At 39.2% G+C, this 23,093-nt stretch overlaps 1 protein-coding gene across 4 annotated transcripts in view; it reads left to right on the top strand.

Moving 5' to 3' along the window:
* Positions 1–23,093, top strand: part of HPCAL1 (hippocalcin like 1) — a 103,506-nt gene that overhangs the window by 75,031 nt on the left and 5,382 nt on the right. For all 4 annotated transcript variants that reach the window (XM_058178518.1, XM_058178505.1, XM_058178512.1 and 1 more), the window contains one exon: positions 21,568–21,971. In XM_058178518.1, coding sequence (XP_058034501.1) covers positions 21,594–21,971 — 378 coding nt within the window. In that variant the 5' untranslated portion in view covers positions 21,568–21,593. The remainder of the gene's footprint in view (positions 1–21,567; positions 21,972–23,093) is intronic.

Consider the following 23,093-nt stretch of genomic DNA (forward strand, 5'->3'; position numbering starts at 1 on the left):
ATGCATCTTGATTCTTGGGTCAGAAATGTATAAGATTTCAATGAATTTGAATTGAATCTGTCAGTCATATTTTTTCATTTATCACTAGTATGCAAGATTTTGAAATATGAACAAAACAAATGTTTCATTATTTCATGTATGTCTACCAAGTAAAGAAAGCTGAACTGACGATATAAAAATGAAACAAAATAAATAGGTGCTGTTTAAAGTAGGTTCTAATTTACCATAAGTGTTTCTTTCTTCAGCTATTGGATATTCATGACATTCTCAGTTTAAAAATCTCTGAGATTTAAATTTGTGATTAAAAAATGCTCAAGTTTGATAACAGGAAAGAGAAAATCTAAAAACCTTGATGAATGGAATGGAATGGAATGGAATGGAATGGAATGGAATGGACTGGACTGGACTGGACTAGACTAGACTAGACTAGACTAGACTAGACTAGACTAGAATAGAATAGAATAGAATAGAATAGAATAGAATAGAATAGAATAGAATAGAATTCTTTATTGGCCAAGCGTGATTGAACACACAAGGAATTTGTCTTTGGTGTATAAATAAAGCATTTCTGTTCTCTATTCTATAAAGCAGAGGTACTAGAAAGCTTTTTTTCTGAATGCAAAATAAATTGTACATTAAATAACACAACAACAGTGGAATTATAACTCTGTTCAGTTAAAACAGTGTACCTTTCATCAGCCATGACATATACATTTATTAAACATTTTCATTCAAGTAATTCAAGGGCCATTTCCTTCCAACAGATTTTTTGCTCAGAATAATATTTCTTTAATATCCTGCTTGGTTGACATGGCTATTTTCTATAGTTGCAGCAGCTTAGAGATATGAGCTGAACTATTTTAAACACAAGGTCAAATTTTCCTCATCATTTCTCTTCTCTCCTTTCCAAATTATGAAGTCTCTACAACATTACTTTGTATGCATTCCTAAAAGGTAACGCATAGCGTTGAAAGATTGATTGTTTATGGCACTTTATCACATCACCATCATATCAATGTCAGTTTTAAACTAATATGCAATGATACTTTATGCTTTTATTCTGGATATAAATGTAGTATCAGTAATCATTTTTGACTCTAGAATGTTCTGGAGGACATTGGTGCAAGAACGCACCACATTTTCTAACTTCTCACTTGACAAATTACTCATCTGATTTTCTCTTTGATACGGAGAGGCTTCAGTTTAATTAAAATAACAAGCAAACATGCTATGTTAATATTTCCATAGCATATGAAGCAAGGCAGGACACCATTTAAAAAATGGAGAAAAAGTTTCAAGGGACAGCTTAAATATTTTTTTCGAACATTTGACTATCCAACTTCTGAGGTTAGAACAAAATGTGGTTGACCTCTTCACAACACTCAGAAGCATAACGTTTAGGTCTAAAAGAGTTGTCTCCTCTTTCAGCAGTTCAAAATTGTGGAATGCTGAAGATGGAAAATCCATTCTGGTGTAGAAAAAAATAATAATGCCTACATACGCAATTGAGTTCCAGTAATTCCATTTTATTTCCATGCTCAGTTTAGCATTAATTTTTAAAACCCTAAATTATTACAGTCTGAGTTCTTGTAGACTGTCTTCTAGAAGACGAAAACAGACTGAAAACGCTGCAGACTTCTTGCTTGAAATAGCTGCAGGAGTCTTGCCAAAGCAAATTCCTTTCAGATAACAGAATTGTATTCCCATTGTAGCTGGCCAATGTGGCATTGAGTGTTGGAGAAGCTATAATTCAGTGGAGAAGCATGTGGTCACTACCTTATTTATATTTTTCCTCTCTCTGCTTCTACAAGATGGAATATTTTGTTACCTATGGTGCTCTTTGGACAATCTAGAGCCATGATGGTGAACCTATGGCATGCAACCATATTGGTGAGCATGTGAGCTCAGCTCCAGCGTGCATGCATTTTTGGGCCTTCTGGGCCCACCAGAAGTAGGGAAACAGGCTGTTTCCTGCCTCTGGAAGGCCTCAGGGGGGAAGGCCTGTTTTTCTCTCTCACCAGGCTTCAGAGCCTTTCTAGGAGTCTGGGGAGGGTGAAAATGGCCTTTCCCCTCCCCCGGGAGGCCCTCCGGAGTCTGGAAAAGTCCATTTGCCAACTTCTGGTGGGACCGGAAGGCCCGTTTTTTGCTGTCCCCAGGCTCTGGAACCTCTCTAGGAGTCTGGGGCGGGTGAAAGCGGCCTTCCCCACCCCCTTTGGAGGCCCTCCGGAGGCCGGAAACAGTCCTTCAACTCCTGAAGTTACCAAATGGGCCATTTCTGGCCCCCGGAGGAAGGCCGTTTTCACCCTCCACAAACTCATAGAGAGGCTCTGGAGCCTGGTGAGAGAGAAAAACGGGCCTACTGGATCATCGTGTGCCAGGAGCGGGGGGAACAGGGGGGTCACGTGCGCATGTGCAGGTGCATAGAATTAGGGGTATGGGCACGCACGCGTGCGACCCCCTGCCCTTCCTGACACATGATGGCAAAAATGTTAGCCATCACTGATCTAGAGACTTCAGAATACATTTCTAGGACTTGCTATTTGGGGCTGAAGTATCTGATCATATACTGGTAATTTATTTATCTCATCAAACTTCTAATCTACTTCAATCTCGATTGCAACTTTAGATGGCTCACTGAGTATAATAAGTAGGTTTAAAACAGCATTCAAGAAGGAAAAAAAAGTAATAAGAAAGGACAGTAGAATTACGAAATACCAATTCTAGACAGAACACTACCAATAGTTACAAGGCTAGTCTTTAGGAGGCCTGCTGAAAAAACCCAGGACTTTTTCAAAAACGCATTACAAAAACACAATAGATTTGTATCTGTAGGGACTTTGGGGGAATGCTGCTCCAGAAGACAGATATAGCTACAAGAAAGGCCCTCAGCCCACTATCAGTAATCATAAGGTAAATGTAAAGGTTCCCCTCACACATACGTGCTAGTCGTTCCCGACTCTAGGGGGCGGTGCTCATCTCTGTTTCAAAGCCGAAGAGCCAGCGCTGTCAGAAGATGTCTCTGTGATCATGTGGCCAAAGGCGCACGGAACGCTGTTATCTTCCTACCAAAGGTGGTCCCTATTTTCCTCCTTGCATTTTTTATATGCTTTCGAACTGCTAGGTTGGCAGAAGCTGGGACAAGTAACGGGAGCTCACGCCGTTATGCGGCACTAGGGATTCAAACAGCTGAACTGCTGACCTTTCGATCAATAAGCTCAGCGTCTTACCCACTAAGCCACCGCATCCCTCTTTCAGTAATCATACGTTACCATAATTAATGCAATTTCATGGTGATTAACTACAGCATTATCCTTGGCATTTTACAGACATGATGGATATTCTGATCTGGTCCACTTCTCACTTGCTTCTCACTTTCCTTTACTCGAGGCAAATTGTGTAAGCAATCATCAAATATTCCTCAATAATTCTCAAAAGAAAACAGTGTCATTCTACCTCCCTAGCTGGAAGGTTCTCTAAGAGGGAAAGAATTTTAAAAGCTAAGGGGGGGGGGAGTTTATTTCAGAAGACTGACAATAAGATTGCATTGAAGTAAGAAGTGAGGAGAGGGAGGGATGAATAATGTGCCAATAATATTTTATTTGTCTTCATACCGTCTGGTACTCAATAACATAGCCCAGTACAGAAAATCTCTGACTAATACACGATGTATTGGGATGTGTTTTGCTGACAACTCCTAGATACGGCATACACAATAGTTTTCTGTGACCCAGTAGTCAAGAATGCTAAGCTGTAAAGAGGCTTTGATGCAGACAGTTAAGGGACATCTGGCATGGGAAGGATATGAACAATGTCATGAATTATGTAATAACTCTTTTTGAATTTCCTCGAAAAGCAAACAAAAAATAACTAGATTTGGACTCAAGTTTTTTTTGTATTGTATTTTTATTCTGTTCACTATAGTGCTGTTCCTTTTCATGCCTTCGTTTTAATGTTAACAGAAACTAGTAGGTTCAGTTGTTGCCTTGTTTATGATTTGTCATCTTGTTGATATTTTTCTTACAGTGTTTTTTTTCTATTCTTGAATGATGTCTCACAATGAAAACTCTTTAGATAAAAAGCATTAATTGGAGGGATCAGATCCTTCCTCTACTTTTTATTTATATCCCACTGTTATTATTTTTACAAATAACTTCCTATTTTCTCCACAACAACCCAGTGAAGTGAGTTGGGCTGAGACAGGATGACTGGCCCAAAGTCACCCAGTTGGCTTTCATGCCTAAGGCGGGACTTGAACTCACAGTGTCCTGGTTTCTAAGCTGGTGCCTTCACCACTAAACCAAACTGACTTGGTTGCTGTCAGAAGCTATTTTTTATGGGCCAAGCATTTCCTGGGAGCATTTGCTGTCTCTAGTCCCATTATTGGAGTATTTCTATTGGGATAGTTATTCATGTATTCAATTTATATTACCTGCATGATTCTGGGCTGCTTACTTCCTTAAAACAATGTGAAAATAGAAGCAAAATGAGAGGCATTTAATCTGTTAATTAAAACAGTACAACTAATTTGTAGGAGAGAACAATAAATTACTTGCAAGGCAGCCAACTAGCAATCTCCTGCCCATCACGGGAGCCCAGGCACAATGACCAAACCGTGACTTCAGAGCCTTCCAGGCCAGTAGGATCAAGACTAACCTAACCTCTCAGATTCCCAGACTTTCAGTCAATGCATATGCAGTAGTCGTGAGAACAGTTTGATGTTGTTATTTCTGAGATGGCTGGTGTCTACAGTAAATACATTGTGTGGCTTCTTTGTTATAAACAGGAGCTGACAGTTTGCAGATTGCTGAAAAGCTGTTTATGGAAAAATAAAGTGATCACTGTCTATAAAACCATATTATATTTATCACTCGGTGATTCTGGCATTTAATACACTTCTACCAAGTTTGTGGTTTTGGTCTCCTATTGATGTTCTGCATCAGGGACTTTAAAAAATGCACCTATGAAGGTGGTCAAACATTGACTTTAGGCTTTACATATTCCAGTACACTTGACTGGCAAATTAAGCAGTCTGTAGATGAGTCATCATTGCATTTCTACATGGCACTAAGAAGATAATTCTGTACCATTTACCTGGAGGTAATTCTAGTTGCACACCCTGGAAATATTTATATAACTTATGTGGTAAGTGAGCCTTTACACTTTCATGTTATTGGATGAAAACGATAAATGTTCAAAGTAGAACTAGACCAATAGAAGTCTGACTCAATCCAAAATGTGAATTTTCCTGGTTATAAAGACAAAAGTCTTCCACCTGAGAAGCAAAAAGGTTGTGTGTTGATTATTGTTCCGCATGATCTTTTTTTGAAGATATAAGTCAAGTTCTTTCATAGCCCCATAATAATCCATTTACTCCCCCTTTAAAAAAAAAAGACATTAGCAAAAGAAGTCAAGTGCTTCAACAGGAAAGGAAAAAGCTTTTTCTTTATTACTGGTGTCTGAGATAAAGACCCATTCCCCATTTTCCTTCAATATCCAGTATCTCAAAATCGTATTGTTCCATTTTGAAAAACTTAGTGATTTTTTTTTTTAGACAGGCTTTTTGCACTTTGTGATTCAGCAGTAAAAGTGCTTGCTGTTCTGCTACCTTTTCTTCTCATCTTTTTAAAGCAAATCCTTTCCAAAGCTGCCTTCTTCTAAGTGGTGCCTTTCAGATATATTAGACTACAATTTCAGTAATCCCCAATCATCATAAAGCGTTAACTTGCAGTAAAAATAAAAGCTTTTTGCTAAGAAAAGTGAAGCTTAGTATTCCATTCACTCAAGTAAATCTTCCTGGTTTTGACTGCCCAGCTCCCATGATCCGTGGTAGAATGCATAGGAATTTGCTCCTTGTTAATTTTCTGCATCCTTTTTTTTTTTGTGCTGGATCGAAATTGTAGATGCAACTTAATTTATATGAGATTAGAAGCTAAGTAGGATTGTATCTGGTTAGTGCATGGAATACTTGGACTGCAGGCTAGACTAGGAAATAAAAAATCCATGAAGAAGGCAGTGATGCACAAGTGTATGGCTGTCAACAAAGCTGCATGATCTTATGTCCATTAATCTCCTAGGAATCAAAATTCAACTCAAGAGTGTCTTTAAGTTTTAGGTGAGGATAAGCCCCTAGTGATCTAAATGGAATTTAAATCATGATTGACTTGCCCTTCTAATTTCTGGGGGTTAGAATGCAACTAAATTAGTCTTAATTTGACAAATTAAAAGTAATGTTCTTGTTAAATTAAAGATTCTCATTAGCAGATCGCTGAAGGTATCATCCAGAAAAGTGGTTCTGATGGCTACCAGCATAAAATCACATTTAGTATAGTGTGTACATAAGGGACACGGTGGCTCAGGGGTTAGGACGTTGAGCTTGTTGATCGAAAGGTCGGCAGCTCAGCGATTCGAATCCCTAGTGCTGCCGTGTAATGGGGTGAGCTCCTGTTACTTGTCCCAGCTTCTGCCAACCTAGCAGTTTCGAAAGCACGTAGAAAAAATAGGGACCACCTCTGGTGGGAAGGTAACAGCGTTCTCTGCGCCTTTGGTGTCTAGTCATGCCGGCCACATGACCACAGAGACGTCTTCGGACAGCGCTGGCTCTTCGGCTTTGAAATGGAGATGAGCACCGCCCCCTAGAGTCGGCAACGACTAGCACGTATGTGCGAGGGGAACCTTTACCTATAGTGTGTATCTTATTATAAAGGCTTAAGTATATATGCAGGTGAATTCATTTATGTTTCTCTGTTAAGCTAAACCATGATGTAAAAGCAGCATGTATTTGTAGTCTGATTTCATATCCAAGTATCATTACTATATGACAAACAGCTCCGCTTGTGGTTTGCAATGGAAAGAAAGCCATGGTTTGTTCTGGAAAAGTACAAATCAAATCCTCAGTTTGATTTGCAACCTTTAAAGTGGACATTTGGAGTAATGAAGCACTTTCTTGCTTATTTGCAGCCAAACTACATCATGTTTTAACTTGGTGTGACCACTTTTGTGTACAATTAACTTTTGGTCAGGATTTCTATCTGCTGCCCTCCTCAAAAGCCACAATTATAAATTTTATTTTAGATGTTTTATAGCAGTAGTGAGGAATGTGTGCTTACACACCTCTTCGCATCCCCTTTGAAATCAAATGTAATTTTCCAGAAATGGGAGATAAAAAAAAATTAGATGGATATGTTATGCTTTTTGGATTGAGGATTTTGAAAATAGAATAAATCTGACTTTTAAATGTGATGTAACTATATGTCTTCGCCTTCCCTACAAGTGTCTCTTCGGAATTTATCTGCCCTAGAATTTATATACATTGGACAACATAAAAATGGTATACCTGCAGAGATGATGCAGATAATTTGAGTGTCTCAAATTGAGACAAAATTCAATTCACCTCATCCTACAATGTTTATTCCCCAATAATGCCTTTTCAACACAGTTCAAAAATAGAGACAAAAATTTACCCTCTGCCCTTCTTTATGACAAATATAATAGAACATTTATACATGAAGGATTATGTGTATTTGATTCTGGAGAAATAGAAACGGTTGAGTGTGTCCTCCTTTGTTGCAAGTACTATAGACCAGAGGTCTCCAATCTTGGCAACTTTAAGCCTGGAGGACTTCAACTCCCAGAATACCCCAGCCAGCAAAGGGAGTTGGAGTTGAAGTCCACCAGGCTTAAAGTTGCCAAGTTTGGGGACTCCTGCTATAGACAATGCCTGAAATACCACATAGCAGCAGTTTTCCAGGCAAAAGAGATGAGTTTAATTCTAAACTATTGTTATCAGGTAATAATCAAGATATCACAAGGAGAATTGCCTCCTGTTGCTGGACATTGTTGAAGATATCACATCAGCAGACACCCTCAACTAATTTTAATTTTGTTCCATAATTTATATTTCAAATTCTATTTTTCTGATCTATGATTGTAATAAAATATTTTGACTTTCTGTAATTTTTGAAAGGTAGAAAATAAGTTTTTGTTAAGTAAATGCAGTACACCAATATTGGCCTGCACATATTCTGCTCAAATAATGCTTTGGGCCATAGATAGGTGAACAAGTGCTTCCAGGAGTTGCCATGGCAAAATCAGAGAATGAGCCTGTGGGAACTGATTTGATGGATGCCATTTAGAGCCATTGACCGAAATGTTCCTTGGATGCCAGCAGCCAGGTTTTTCTCTTTCTCATGATTAATGAGACATTTGGCCATTTAATTTTGTAGAAACTGTCTGAAGCCATGTCTATGAGCTAGCACATTAAAATGTGCCTTAATAAATTAATGGATGTCACTTGTTTAATTTTGCCTAATACATTAATTACACAACAGAAGATTTATGCTGTCTTAATGCAGAAAGAAATCGACTTCCTTGAAAGAGAAATGAAATATTTACCACCAGTATTTAAAGAGTTTTAAATTACTATTTAATAAGAACCTTAGATTGCTTAAACTTTGTCTAAAAATGCAAAACATAATTTTACAGTTTTTGTAAAAAAAAAAAAATGCTCTCATTACAGAAATTAATTTATAATTAATGCCCAGACTGTCTTTTCCAGTTTGCAATCATTCTTCAAGTTATATGAAATAATTTGGTTTTGAAATTCATTTTAAATGAAAATAATTCCAGAATCTTCATGAGTATATAGTTCTTGATGGTATCAAGGTAGCTGAGGATATGTATGAGCATCCTGTCTTCAATTCTAAAAATGTCACTTTTGTAGTTTGCAAAAATGCTGCCTTCCCATGCTTCCGTTTCCACTTTTGTCCCATGGGAAAACTCATGAGGGAATTCTCTCCGCCACCCCACCCCACTTTTTTCCAGATCAGAAAGTTTTGTTTTCTAGAAAGGCTGCACCGTGATAGATCCTGTGTGTAAAAGGAAGCGATAGCAACAGTCTCTTGGCCCCCTCAGAATGATAAACTGAGCACAAAAACAGCATCAAAACAACTCCAAATATCTTGAGAATCAAGCTTCTGTCATAGGAGGTCCATGAATAACTTTGGGCTAGTCAAAAGATCCCAGCCCAGGACCACAGCTCAGAGAATTGTAGTTTAAGCTATTTAATCTGGTGCTTGTATTAAAATGATATTTCACAGACATATTCCCCAGTATAAATGATGTCATTTTTCACCATAGTTAGCACAAGAACTGGGTCTGCCCCCCTTGGAGTTATGCTTCCTTCCACTAAAATACTGTGATTCAAAGAACTACCGGTGAGTGGGGCACATGCTGCACACTCAGAGGTCACAGGGTAAGTGTGGTTTGGACCTGCCTAGGAACACGATGTATTAGCCCTATTAAAACTACTGTAGCAAACTGTAACAATAATGAATGATAGTAATTACCACAGGAATGTGAAAAACAAGTATATGTTGAAAAAAATAGATAAGGTTAAATTTTCTTTGGGCCTACATTGGCAAGGAGGAATTTAACTGTAGATGCAATAAGAATATCTTATCTAGAACCTCTGGAGTGAGGAAGCTCCTAAATCCTCTAACTAGATAAATAAAGTTAATTAACTGAGCTTCAGCCAACTTGAAGGGCAAATCGCCATGTACAACAAATTTGAAAAACAGAAGATAATTCTCAACTGGACAGAACTTTTCTTTTCTGTGCTTCTCCTATAAAAATATAGTTCCCATTAACCCCAAAATTACACTGGAAGTACAGAACAGCTTCTCAGCCGATCAAGAGCTTTTTCCTGTTGTACCTATGTATATCTGCCAGACAGTATAAACCAGCCCATGATGGCAGGTGACTGAGACCTGGTATCTACTTCAGTGGATGAATGAATGGATTTAAACTGTTTATACCCTGATCGGGGTTTTTTCCTTCCCCTTCCCCTGTTCTCAGAGAAGTTTAATAAATATATAAGACGTAAAAGCCACAGCTGATCATTTAATGTATATAAATGGATTTAGAACAGCATAAAAAAAGAGAAGCTACCAATGTGTGTTTCGTGGTGAACCAAAATTAGAACAAAACAGAGGATATTTGCGTTAGAAACAACCACATTCTTCCCTTGGGTAACTGTCAATCTTGACCTTCCATTGTAGTTCACTAAAATATGTAAATATTTTACCCCTCCCATTTTTCCCTCTGGCTGATTTTTATCAACATGAATGAAAATATAACACAGTTCCCCAATTAGTTTTAAGCCAAGTTTAGTTGTATGCTATCTGCTGGGATCATGAGGTTTCTAGCGGGACACATATAGAAGGTTCAAAGTTTTTTTTCAGAAGTGCTCTGCCCTTGCCTTCTTCCCAGGGTTGAGAGAGAGTGACTGGCCCACAGTCACCCAACTGCTTTAGTGCCCAAGCCAGAAGAATTAGGGTCTCCTGGTTTTTAGTCTCTAACCACTTCACCCAGTGGTGGGTTGCTACCGGTTCTTCCCGGTTCGGGAGAACCAGTAGCGGAAATGTTGATGTGAGAGCGAACCGGTTCGGTCTGACCATCAACTGGGCCCTCCCGCCTGCCCCTGTGCTATACCTACCTTTATTCCTTCGTTTTTAGCCCAGCTGAAAGGCACGGCAGAGCGGATTGCCATGCCTCAGCTGTTCAGCAATTCAGTGCGCTTGCACAAAGCGCGAGTTTGGCGCACATGCAAGCAAAGCAAAGTTTGCGCGCGCGATTGTGCGCAAAGTGCATGCACGAAGCGAACCGGTGGTAACACTGGTTAGAACCCACCACTGACTTCACCAAAGTAGTTCTCCAAGAAACAGTAAATGCCCGTCATTTCCCTCTCTTTAAAAACTGATCTGTTTCAAAACCATTTGTGCACTGTTTTCATTGGTTTACCTTATTATTTTTCTCATTCATCTAGCTACCCTTCAAAAGCTTTGAGAATTGACTGGGTTAGCTTCTTTCCTACATTGTCCCACTGCAAAAACAACGTATATGGTGCAGTACTGTAAAATAAAGATAGGGAGCAAGCATTTGCCTAGCTGTCAGTATGTGCAATTAGCTGGAAAGCGCCTCGGTGCTCTTTACGTGGCTTACAGCTCTACCAGCTGGGAGCCTAGTTTAAACATTTCAACATTTTGGAAGCAAGAAAAATTCTACTAGAGCAAACAATGATCAGAAATAAAGGAAGAAGACTGTAGTATTTATGCTTCCTTCCACTAAAATACTGTGATTCAAAGAACTACCGGTGAGTGGGGCACATGCTGCACACTCAGAGGTCACAGGGTAAGTGTGGTTTGGACCTGCCTAGGAACACGATGTATTAGCCCTATTAAAACTACTGTAGCAAACTGTAACAATAATGAATGATAGTACCACAGGAATGTGAAAAACAAGTATATGTTGAAAAAAATAGATAAGGTTAAATTTTCTTTGGGCCTACATTGGCAAGGAGGAATTTAACTGTAGATGCAATAAGAATATCTTATCTAGAACCTCTGGAGTGAGGAAGCTCCTAAATCCTCTAACTAGATAAATAAAGTTAATTAACTGAGCTTCAGCCAACTTGAAGGGCAAATCGCCATGTACAACAAATTTGAAAAACAGAAGATAATTCTCAACTGGACAGAACTTTTCTTTTCTGTGCTTCTCCTATAAAAATATAGTTCCCATTAACCCCAAAATTACACTGGAAGTACAGAACAGCTTCTCAGCCGATCAAGAGCTTTTTCCTGTTGTACCTATGTATATCTGCCAGACAGTATAAACCAGCCCATGATGGCAGGTGACTGAGACCTGGTATCTACTTCAGTGGATGAATGAATGGATTTAAACTGTTTATACCCTGATCGGGGTTTTTTCCTTCCCTTCCCTGTTCTTCAATTCTAAAATGTCACTTTTGTAGTTTGCAAAAATGCTGCCTTCCCATGCTTCCGTTTCCACTTTTGTCCCATGGGAAAACTCATGAGGGAATTCTCTCCGCCACCCCACCCCACTTTTTTCCAGATCAGAAAGTTTTGTTTTCTAGAAAGGCTGCACCGTGATAGATCCTGTGTGTAAAAGGAAGCGATAGCAACAGTCTCTTGGCCCCCTCAGAATGATAAACTGAGCACAAAAACAGCATCAAAACAACTCCAAATATCTTGAGAATCAAGCTTCTGTCATAGGAGGTCCATGAATAACTTTGGGCTAGTCAAAAGATCCCAGCCCAGGACCACAGCTCAGAGAATTGTAGTTTAAGCTATTTAATCTGGTGCTTGTATTAAAATGATATTTCACAGACATATTCCCCAGTATAAATGATGTCATTTTTCACCATAGTTAGCACAAGAACTGGGTTTGCCCCCCTTGGAGTTATGCTTCCTTCCACTAAAATACTGTGATTCAAAGAACTACCGGTGAGTGGGGCACATGCTGCACACTCAGAGGTCACAGGGTAAGTGTGGTTTGGACCTGCCTAGGAACACGATGTATTAGCCCTATTAAAACTACTGTAGCAAACTGTAACAATAATGAATGATAGTACCACAGGAATGTGAAAAACAAGTATATGTTGAAAAAAATAGATAAGGTTAAATTTTCTTTGGGCCTACATTGGCAAGGAGGAATTTAACTGTAGATGCAATAAGAATATCTTATCTAGAACCTCTGGAGTGAGGAAGCTCCTAAATCCTCTAACTAGATAAATAAAGTTAATTAACTGAGCTTCAGCCAACTTGAAGGGCAAATCGCCATGTACAACAAATTTGAAAAACAGAAGATAATTCTCAACTGGACAGAACTTTTCTTTTCTGTGGGAAACGGTCCAAATGGCTCTGAGTGTTTAAGGTTGCAGACTCCTGGACTAGAAGACCTCCAAGGTCCTTCCAACTCCATTAAACTGTTTATACCCTGATCGGGGTTTTTTCCTTCCCCTTCCCCTGTTCTCAGAGAAGTTTAATAAATATATAAGACGTAAAAGCCACAGCTGATCATTTAATGTATATAAATGGATTTAGAACAGCATAAAAAAAGAGAAGCTACCAATGTGTGTTTCGTGGTGAACCAAAATTAGAACAAAACAGAGGATATTTGCGTTAGAAACAACCACATTCTTCCCTTGGGTAACTGTCAATCTTGACCTTCCATTGTAGTTCACTAAAATATGTAAATATTTTACCCCTCCCATTTTTCCCTCTGGCTGATTTTTATCAACATGAATGAAAATATAACACAGTTCCCCAATTAGTTTTAAGCCAAGTTTAGTTGTATGCTATCTGCTGGGATCATGAGGTTTCTAGCGGGACACATATAGAAGGTTCAAAGTTTTTTTTCAGAAGTGCTCTGCCCTTGCCTTCTTCCCAGGGTTGAGAGAGAGTGATTGGCCCACAGTCACCCAACTGCTTTAGTGCCCAAGCCAGAAGAATTAGGGTCTCCTGGTTTTTAATCTCTAACCACTTCACCCAGTGGTGGGTTGCTACCGGTTCTTCCCGGTTCGGGAGAACCAGTAGCGGAAATGTTGATGTGAGAGCGAACCGGTGGTAACACTGGTTAGAACCCACCACTGACTTCACCAAAGTAGTTCTCCAAGAAACAGTAAATGCCCGTCATTTCCCTCTCTTTAAAAACTGATCTGTTTCAAAACCATTTGTGCACTGTTTTCATTGGTTTACCTTATTATTTTTCTCATTCATCTAGCTACCCTTCAAAAGCTTTGAGAATTGACTGGGTTAGCTTCTTTCCTACATTGTCCCACTGCAAAAACAACGTATATGGTGCAGTACTGTAAAATAAAGATAGGGAGCAAGCATTTGCCTAGCTGTCAGTATGTGCAATTAGCTGGAAAGCGCCTCGGTGCTCTTTACGTGGCTTACAGCTCTACCAGCTGGGAGCCTAGTTTAAACATTTCAACATTTTGGAAGCAAGAAAAATTCTACTAGAGCAAACAATGATCAGAAATAAAGGAAGAAGACTGTAGTATTTATGCTTCCCTCCAACACAGAAGTAGCTAATGAGATAAACACAGGTTTCTGTTTAAACCTGATGTGTTTTATTAATGAGCAGCTGGTTGCTTTTTCTCTTTCAGTCTCTGAGAAAAATCGTTAGTAGAGTACAGATTGTGTACAGAGGGTGCAATTTCTGATAGTCCTCTCCAGTTATGTCATTATCTCGTATTAGCGCTTCTCCCCCTTCTTACAGTTTAGAGGGCTATAAGCTTCTTTCATCTTTCTTTGCTTCTCCGCATATTACATTGGCTGGTAATCATTATGTAAGCTTAGTTTACACTGGATAGTCTATAGATACTGATACGATTAAACTATAAATACTGGGGAATTTCATCATATTGGATGGAATTGGGATTGCTAACGCTCTTTGGATTTTTCTTTCCAAAAGAAATTCACAGTGCAGCATCTGAAGTGGCTTTTAATCTCTAACCACTTCACCCAGTGGTGGGTTGCTACCGGTTCTTCCCGGTTCGGGAGAACCAGTAGCGAAAATGTTGATGTGAGAGCGAACCGGTTCGGTCTGACCATCAACTGGGCCCTCCCGCCTGCCCCTGTGCTATACCTACCTTTATTCCTTTGTTTTTAGCCCAGCTGAAAGGCGCGGCAGAGTGGATTGCCATGCCTCAGCTGTTCAGCAATTCAGTGCGCTTGCACAAAGCGCGAGTTTGGCGCACATGCAAGCAAAGCAAAGTTTGCGCGCGCGATTGTGCGCAAAGTGCATGCACGAAGCGAACCGGTGGTAACACTGGTTAGAACCCACCACTGACTTCACCAAAGTAGTTCTCCAAGAAACAGTAAATGCCCGTCATTTCCCTCTCTTTAAAAACTGATCTGTTTCAAAACCATTTGTGCACTGTTTTCATTGGTTTACCTTATTATTTTTCTCATTCATCTAGCTACCCTTCAAAAGCTTTGAGAATTGACTGGGTTGGCTTCTTTCCTACATTGTCCCACTGCAAAAACAACGTATATGGTGCAGTACTGTAAAATAAAGATAGGGAGCAAGCATTTGCCTAGCTGTCAGTATGTGCAATTAGCTGGAAAGCGCCTCGGTGCTCTTTACGTGGCTTACAGCTCTACCAGCTGGGAGCCTAGTTTAAACATTTCAACATTTTGGAAGCAAGAAAAATTCTACTAGAGCAAACAATGATCAGAAATAAAGGAAGAAGACTGTAGTATTTATGCTTCCCTCCAACACAGAAGTAGCTAATGAGATAAACACAGGTTTCTGTTTAAACCTGATGTGTTTTATTAATGAGCAGCTGGTTGCTTTTTCTCTTTCAGTCTCTGAGAAAAATCGTTAGTAGAGTACAGATTGTGTACAGAGGGTGCAATTTCTGATAGTCCTCTCCAGTTATGTCATTATCTCGTATTAGCGCTTCTCCCCCTTTTTACAGTTTAGAGGGCTATAAGCTTCTTTCATCTTTCTTTGCTTCTCCGCATATTACATTGGCTGGTAATCATTATGTAAGCTTAGTTTACACTGGATAGTCTATAGATACTGATACGATTAAACTATAAATACTGGGGAATTTCATCATATTGGATGGAATTGGGATTGCTAACGCTCTTTGGATTTTTCTTTCCAAAAGAAATTCACAGTGCAGCATCTGAAGTGGCTTTTAATCTTTTGGATTGAGGTTTGGCAGTAGAACCCAGAAGTATGGGCACAAGATCCAACCATTGGCATTGGTAGGAAGCCGTGAAAATGGGGAAAGGATCATAGTTCAAGTTCCCACCCAGAGGTGGGTTTCAGCAGGTCCTGACCAGTTCTGGAAAACCGGTAGCGGAAATTTTGAGTAGTTCAGAGAACTGGTAGTAAAAATTCTGACTGGCCCCGCCATCATCTATTCTCTGCCTCCCGAGTCCCAGCTGATCAGGAGGAAATGGGGATTTTGCAGTAACCTTCCCCTGGATTGGGGAGGGAATGGAGATTTTACAGTATCCTTCCTCTGCCATGCCCACCAATCCACACCCACCAAGCCACGCCCACAGAACCGATAGTAAAAAAAATTGAAACCCACCACTGTTCCCACCCCTTTGGCTTTGTGTATACATGTCCAGAAGGGCAGAACTTGCATTACAGTGCTCTGTGCATTACTTTGTCTTGTTGATTTGTGACTTTATCTTATGTTTACTGTTGTATATCTCATGTATACATGTCTACTGCATCTCACTTATTTTGGCCATGTCATCCAGGGGAATTCACTGAAGAAAGCAATTATGTTTGGAAGAGTTAGTGGTAAAAAGAAACTAGGCCATCAAAGCTGACACCAGCCAGAGCATAGAAAAACTCAAGTAATGCAAGATCAGAAGATGTGGAGAGACCTAGCCCATAGAATCTCCAAGAGTCATACACAACTGAATGGATATCGTCGTCGTCATCATGTTGGATCCATCTATAATCACCCAACAACAAAGTCTTGTTCAGAATCTTGAAAGGGATGAAATTAATGCGGAAAGGAATGGAATTATCACAATTAAATAACAGACATGCATTTGCTTTCTTACTGTCTGCTTGATTGGATGGATCATGCAGAGATTGTCCTCTGCGTTTGAAATCAGAAACTTTTGGGTTTTTTTCTCCAGGAACTTTTTAGAACAGTATTGAATGGAATCCACTCCAATTCAGTTTGAATTAAAGATTTGAGATTCAGAAATGTCAACCTGAATTAATTCAAGCTGAGACTCAATTTGAAGAGAGAAAAAAAAGATTCACTGATAAGTTGTAATGAGAAAACATAAAAACAGAAGTCACAGCTAAATATATGAACGGTCAGAAACAGCAGGGGAATTGAACCTTTAGGGGACATTAACTCTGCCAAGTTTCAGCTGGATGGTTTCAAGGATTCACTACAATATTTTTTTTAAAAACAAATATTCCATCTTATTTCTTTTAAAGCAGATATAGCAGAGATGAGAAGAAGATAGCCCTGGGGCCTCCAAACTGTCCAGCAAAATCTTTTAATTTGCTAAACCTATTCAGCAGGTATCTGCTCCAACTTAAAAAATAAAAATAAATGAAAACCTGCTGAATAAGTACGCTCTTACTCCTTTTACTTTTCTAGGATATTAGATTTGGCATGATACTGAAAAATAATGAAACCCTTACAAACAGGATAGAATGTGTTGCTGCCTCTAGTTGATGAGTTGTCTGACATTGTAGAAGGACTAGCAAATCTCCCACCCCCACTCCAAGGCCGCCTTCTCCACTGATTTCAGTGTCAGACTGGATAGCACATATTGGCAACATGTAATCCCTTCTCAGCAAGGTTTAGAAAAATTAAGACTGATTTGTATTTAAGGAATGGTGTAATTTTTCTACTTCTGATCACTGGGTTCGGGTGCCAGAACAGTGGCATGCCATGGCTGGTTATCCTTCTGCAAAGGCTACCTCTCCCTTTGCATCACTGAATCACTGGGAAGATCCAGTTGTGTCATAATTGTGGCTTGCAGGCCCATACTATGCATTTGCAAAACTTGTTGCAAGAGGAGTCAATTAGTAATCCCTTGGTTGGCATCCAGAATGGAAAAGCATGTATGCACATGTCTAATTGTATGATTTTTGTCACCATCTCTACAGGATATGTGGGTTGATATGAGCATAATATTTATGCGTGAGGGCATCTGCCAATTGCTGTGATATTGACGTGACCTGCTTATTGTTTGTTGAGGACGTATCCTCACAACAGAGCCTCCATCTTGGTGCCAATCTGCCACTGAGACATGATGTCAGCATTGTCAGATAGTCCAGATAAGAAGTACATCCAGGAGTGCTAGCTCTGTTTGTTGTAAGATTGCATTAATAGAATCTTGCAAGTCTAAAAGTGCATCTCTTCCCCCATGGCTTTTACAATCCAAGAAACTAGAGAGGGTCCCTTCTGAGACTTTGCCACACCCACACTGCTGCTGCAGAGTTAATTGCCCCTCATCTGAACATTGACTAGTCTGGGGCTCTTCCTCCACTCCCAAGGCCATTTCCATATACCATTACACATAGCCAAACTGAATCAAAGTAATCCAACTGGAAAATGATATTTTCCATTAGAACAAGGAATAGGCTCTATGTCATACAGAGAAGGGATCTGAAGTAATTTGGGGACCTGCAGGGCTCCCAATTGTCCCTCTCCTATAACACAGAATGGGACAACTCGCCATGGCCAACTTTCTGCAGCCAAGTTACCATTGCCAGTTCGTCAAGGCCAACTCTCCACAGAATAGAATAGAATAGAATAGAATAGAATAGAATAGAATAGAATAGAATAGAATAGAATAGAATAGAATTTTTATTGGCCAAGTGTGATTGGACACACAAGGAATTTGTCTTGGTGCATATGCTCTCAGTGTACATAAAAGAAAAGATACGTTCATCAAGGTACGTTCATAAAAGAAAAGATACGTTCATCAAACTTGCTATAACCAACTCGCTGTGAGGCAGTTCAACAATTTAATTTAATTATTTAAAATTACTTTTTAAATTATTTTAATTTGTGTCATTCTCATTTCATTTTGTCCCTCCTTTTGCATTCTTTCTTTAATGATTATATTCCACCATTTCTTCGATATTATGTAACTTTTGTCCCGTAATAAATTGTTCTGTGATGAGTTGGCCGCTGCGAATTGTCCCGTGGCAAGTTGGCCGTGGGGAGTTGTCCTAGACCTAATTGCCATGAGCTTTCAGTGGCGTTTTCTTTTTTGGCTGTCGGACCAGAACTTCTCTAGCAAGTCAGGATCGGGAATCTTGACTTTCGAAAATACCTTCCACAAGGTTATCCTGCACAGCCTGCTCTTCTTTTCATCCTGATGATTTTACCACTGCTTACCTTGCTTGTCTTCTCTGCCTCATTCTTCTCCTACCTACCCGCCTCTCTCCCACCATGCTGGTCAAGCGCAGATATTCCACCTTTCCCGTTCTTTTCGTCTTCCCTGGACGACATCGCTGGCCAAGAGGTAGAGAATCTGTGCTTGGCCAGGATGGGGCAGAGAGGCAAGTAGCAGAGAAAAACCTTCCTTCCCCTTCTCTGCTCCTTACTCCCCCTGCAGCAGCAGAAGGAAGCCACTTCCCCTTTGCTGGACTTATTTCAGCCATGTGGCAGGAGGAGCTCTGGGAAGGCAACTGGTTTCCAGTCGGCCTGTTTCCCTCCCATCTTCAAACACATCATGTCAGAATGTCTTGCTTCAGCAACGGAAGCTATAGCAGATGGTTTGGTCAGACTTTGGGGGAATTGCCACATGGCTAAAACCAAACTACAGATAGTCCTCAACTTATGACCAGAAGCTTAGAGACCACGTGAAGTTATGAAAGATCTCCCTGCAGTTACTTATCACCTGGGTTCAAAATTCCACTCTCCAAGGTCACACAAGTGCACTTTGAACACTTGTCAACCAGGCCACATGTAGAGCTGTTTGTACTATCCCACGGTGATACAGCTGTTGTTTATGACAGTTTTGCCAAAAACTGGCATTTACTTCTGGATTTTGGCAAACTGAGCCATGGTGAGCTGTTGGTTTGCTTAATAGCCTCACAAAAATGGTTGCAATCAGATTGGTCACATGAGTGGCCCAATTTACAATTATCACAAGTTACGATTCTGATGGGCAGGTCAAGACCACCTATATTAAAAAGAACATAAAGTAACCGTGCACCAAACTGAACCAACTCTCAGGCTTCAATATATATGTTTTTTTTTTCTGCAAATGGTTATGTCAAGACCACAAATACTGTAGGAATCTTTAATACGTTCTAACAGTCTAGGTTCATCGGCTCCCTATTCAAGCTGTTTTATTATATTTTCCTAATAGCAGGAATATTGTGATGTTTTAAAATCTATATTTAGCTATCCAAATCACTTTTTAGGCTCATGAATGCATCTTCCAAGAAAAACTGCTTGAAATAGTGAGGACCGGGAGTTGCTGTATTAAAAAATGGGGGTGGGGTGGCCTTTTGGTAGCTTTTTCAGGTTTCCTTTTATTTCCTGTTTTTCTTGCAGCTCGCTTACTTGTTTTGGAATTCTTAAAACAACTTTCCAAACATTTCTAAAGTATTTGGCTAAAAGAGTGGATATATTACCCAAAGTAGAATAGAGAACAATGGAAAAATCTGATATTTGATAAATATCTTAATATGATGAACTGGAACACTATGGAAGTAGTTGTTGGATAAAATGGAGGAGATAGGCCACTGTATGCATTTTGGTCTTGGAAATAGCCGGGGAACACTGTATACTGTCAGTCTCGGGCCTTGTGTCCAAGAAAAACATTCTAATGAAATAAAGCTTCTAGAATATTATGCTTCTATAAAACAGTGGTAAATGAAGAAAATATTTGGCCACAGAGCTGCAATAAACCTCTCTAAATATATTATGTAGAGAGAAATATGAGAATTAATTAAAGCAAGCATGTACAAATTCCATTTAGCCTCTCTTTTTCTTTTCTTTTTTTCTTTTTTCTTTTGGCACGGATGAAGGCTGCATTTAGGAAAAGAAATGAGGAATTACTGTTCAAAAGGGTTGTAATCATGAGGATAATGTGTGCAGAGGGTTTGGCAATGGAGAGGCAACAAAATGGCCTTTCTAGCTGTTTCACTAAAAGGTTGGAATGGAATTTGCAATTTGTGTTTGCAGAAGGTTTTCTGATATTGCTTTGTTGCTTTATGAAGGGAGATTTCTGTTAACAATGGTAATGGTAATGGCAATGCCAAAGAGGCTGCACTGCATTTGTAAAAATTGCCTCTTCTCTTCATTGCTTAAAACTTTACTAGATCAAGAATCCCTTTGCGGTGGGTGCTATTATTTATTTTATTTATTTATTTGTCAATCATATATAAGATAATAGGTAAAAAATATAAACATAATTTGAATACATGAAAAGAGTAAATAAAAAGGAATATTAGGACAGGGACGGTAGGCTTGCAGGTGCTCTTATGCACACCCCTTACAGACCTCTTAGGAATGGGGTGAGGTCAACAGTAGACAGTTTAAGGTTAAAGTTTTGGGGATTTGGGGAAGAAACTACAGAGTCAGATAGTGCATTCCAGGCATTGACCACTCTATTACTGAAGTCATATATTCTGCAGTCGAGTTTGGCAGTTTACCTTGAGTTTTTGTCTATTATTTGCTCGTGTATTGTTGTGGTTGAAGCTGAAGTAGTCATTGACAGGTAGGACATTGTGATAGATAATTTTATGTACTACGCTTAGGTCAGACTGAAGTTGACATAGTTCTAAGTTGTCTAAGCCCAAAATTTGGAGTCTGGTGACATAAGGAATTTTATTGCGAGCAGAGGAGTGGAGGACTCTTCTTGTGAATTATCTCTGGACTCTCTCGATTGTATTTATTATTTGGTGGAAGGCCAATTATGAAAACAAACTACATATTGTATACTAATAAAACAAGAATGTAGTTGTATGGTCTTCTGTATTACCTTCCTTTTCCCCCCTCGTATGCTGTAATAACCTTCCGTACAACAATGCATTTCAAGGAAAACGGGGAAAGAAATGTACAGTATTCCTTCTGAAGAAACCATTTATCCATCCAATTTATTTCAAATAAGCATCATTGAAAATGCAGAATATTATAAAGAACCTATTTCATCCCTTCTCCTGTGTACATTGCTTAATAGAGCTGCATTTTGAATTTCAGCTGTGAGAAGAATCAACTAATTTTTTTTGTCTTGTTTTCAGCTCTTAGATAATAACCAGGAACAGAAATGGGAAAACAGAACAGTAAATTGAGACCTGAGGTGCTGCAGGATCTCCGAGAGAACACTGAATTCACAGACCATGAGCTCCAAGAGTGGTACAAAGGCTTCCTAAAAGATTGCCCGACTGGCCATTTGACTGTTGATGAATTCAAAAAGATATATGCTAATTTCTTCCCATATGGGGATGCCTCAAAATTTGCAGAACACGTGTTCCGCACTTTTGACACCAATAGTGATGGGACGATAGACTTTCGGGAATTTATAATTGCGCTAAGTGTTACATCTCGAGGAAAGCTCGAACAGAAGCTGAAATGGGCATTTAGCATGTATGATCTTGATGGCAATGGTTACATTAGCCGTGCTGAAATGCTTGAAATAGTGCAGGTAAGCAACAAAAAACAAAAACAAAAAAGTTAAAGCATTTAATTAAATGTTAAGATGATCTAGTGCAATCCAATTTTTTCAGCTATTTAACCTGAAGGCAAGTATAGCAGCCATTTTCAGCCTGGTGCACTTGGGATATATGGGCCATGCTGACTGTAAACTATCCCCAGTAGATCTAAAAAGCACCAATTTTGGGAAGACTGCTATCCATAATCTTGACCTTGGAGTATATTTCAGATGAAGTTCCTTTTGGCATTCTACATGTGTCGTACATGCATATACAGATAGTCCTCAACTTATGGCCACAATTGAGCCCAAAATTTCTGTTGCTAAACAAGACAGTCATGGAGTAAATTTTGCCCCCGTTTTATGACCTTTCCTGCCACAGTTGTTAAGTGAATCACTGCAGCTGTTAAGCTAATAATATGATGATTAAGTGAATCCGGCTTCCCCATTGACTTTGCTTGTTAGAAAATTGCAAAAAGTGATCACATAACCCTGGGACGCTGCAAGGGTCCTAAATACATGCCGACTGCCAAGCATCTGAATTTTAATCACGGGATATTGCAACAATTTTTAATGTGAAAAATTGTCATTTTTTTCAATCCCGTTGTAACTTTGATCACTAAACAAGTGGTCATAAGTCAAGGACTATCTGTATCTCGAAGTAAGTGAGATGCAGGCAACAGTATGTTGACTTGTAAAGTAGTCATCAGATTACAGATCCTATTTTGCATACAGAGATATGAGTGTACTTGGTTAACATTGACTTTAGATGTACAGTATTCTGGTATTTATGTACCAACACTTATTGGTTCTGTTCTTAGCTTTATCTGGAAATACTGCATGTAACACATGTACGATGAAGGCTGATAATTTAGCATATTCCTTCATTTATTTATTGAAAATTTTAAATGAAAATGTTGATTGAACAAAGCCATGATTTGTGGCAGAGTTTAATCCCATTGGGTTCATCTTGTCAAATTCATGGCATATGGAACATTGAGACTTGGAATGATAAGAAATGATAAAGAGCATGAATTTACAAATAAAGTGAAGGAAAAACAGATATATTATTTGTTGGAAAGGAAAGGAAAGAGAAGAATGTAATAGAATTGAACT

Source organism: Ahaetulla prasina, chromosome 1, assembly GCF_028640845.1.
Source record: "Ahaetulla prasina isolate Xishuangbanna chromosome 1, ASM2864084v1, whole genome shotgun sequence".
In the NCBI taxonomy this organism is placed as follows: domain Eukaryota; kingdom Metazoa; phylum Chordata; class Lepidosauria; order Squamata; family Colubridae; genus Ahaetulla; species Ahaetulla prasina.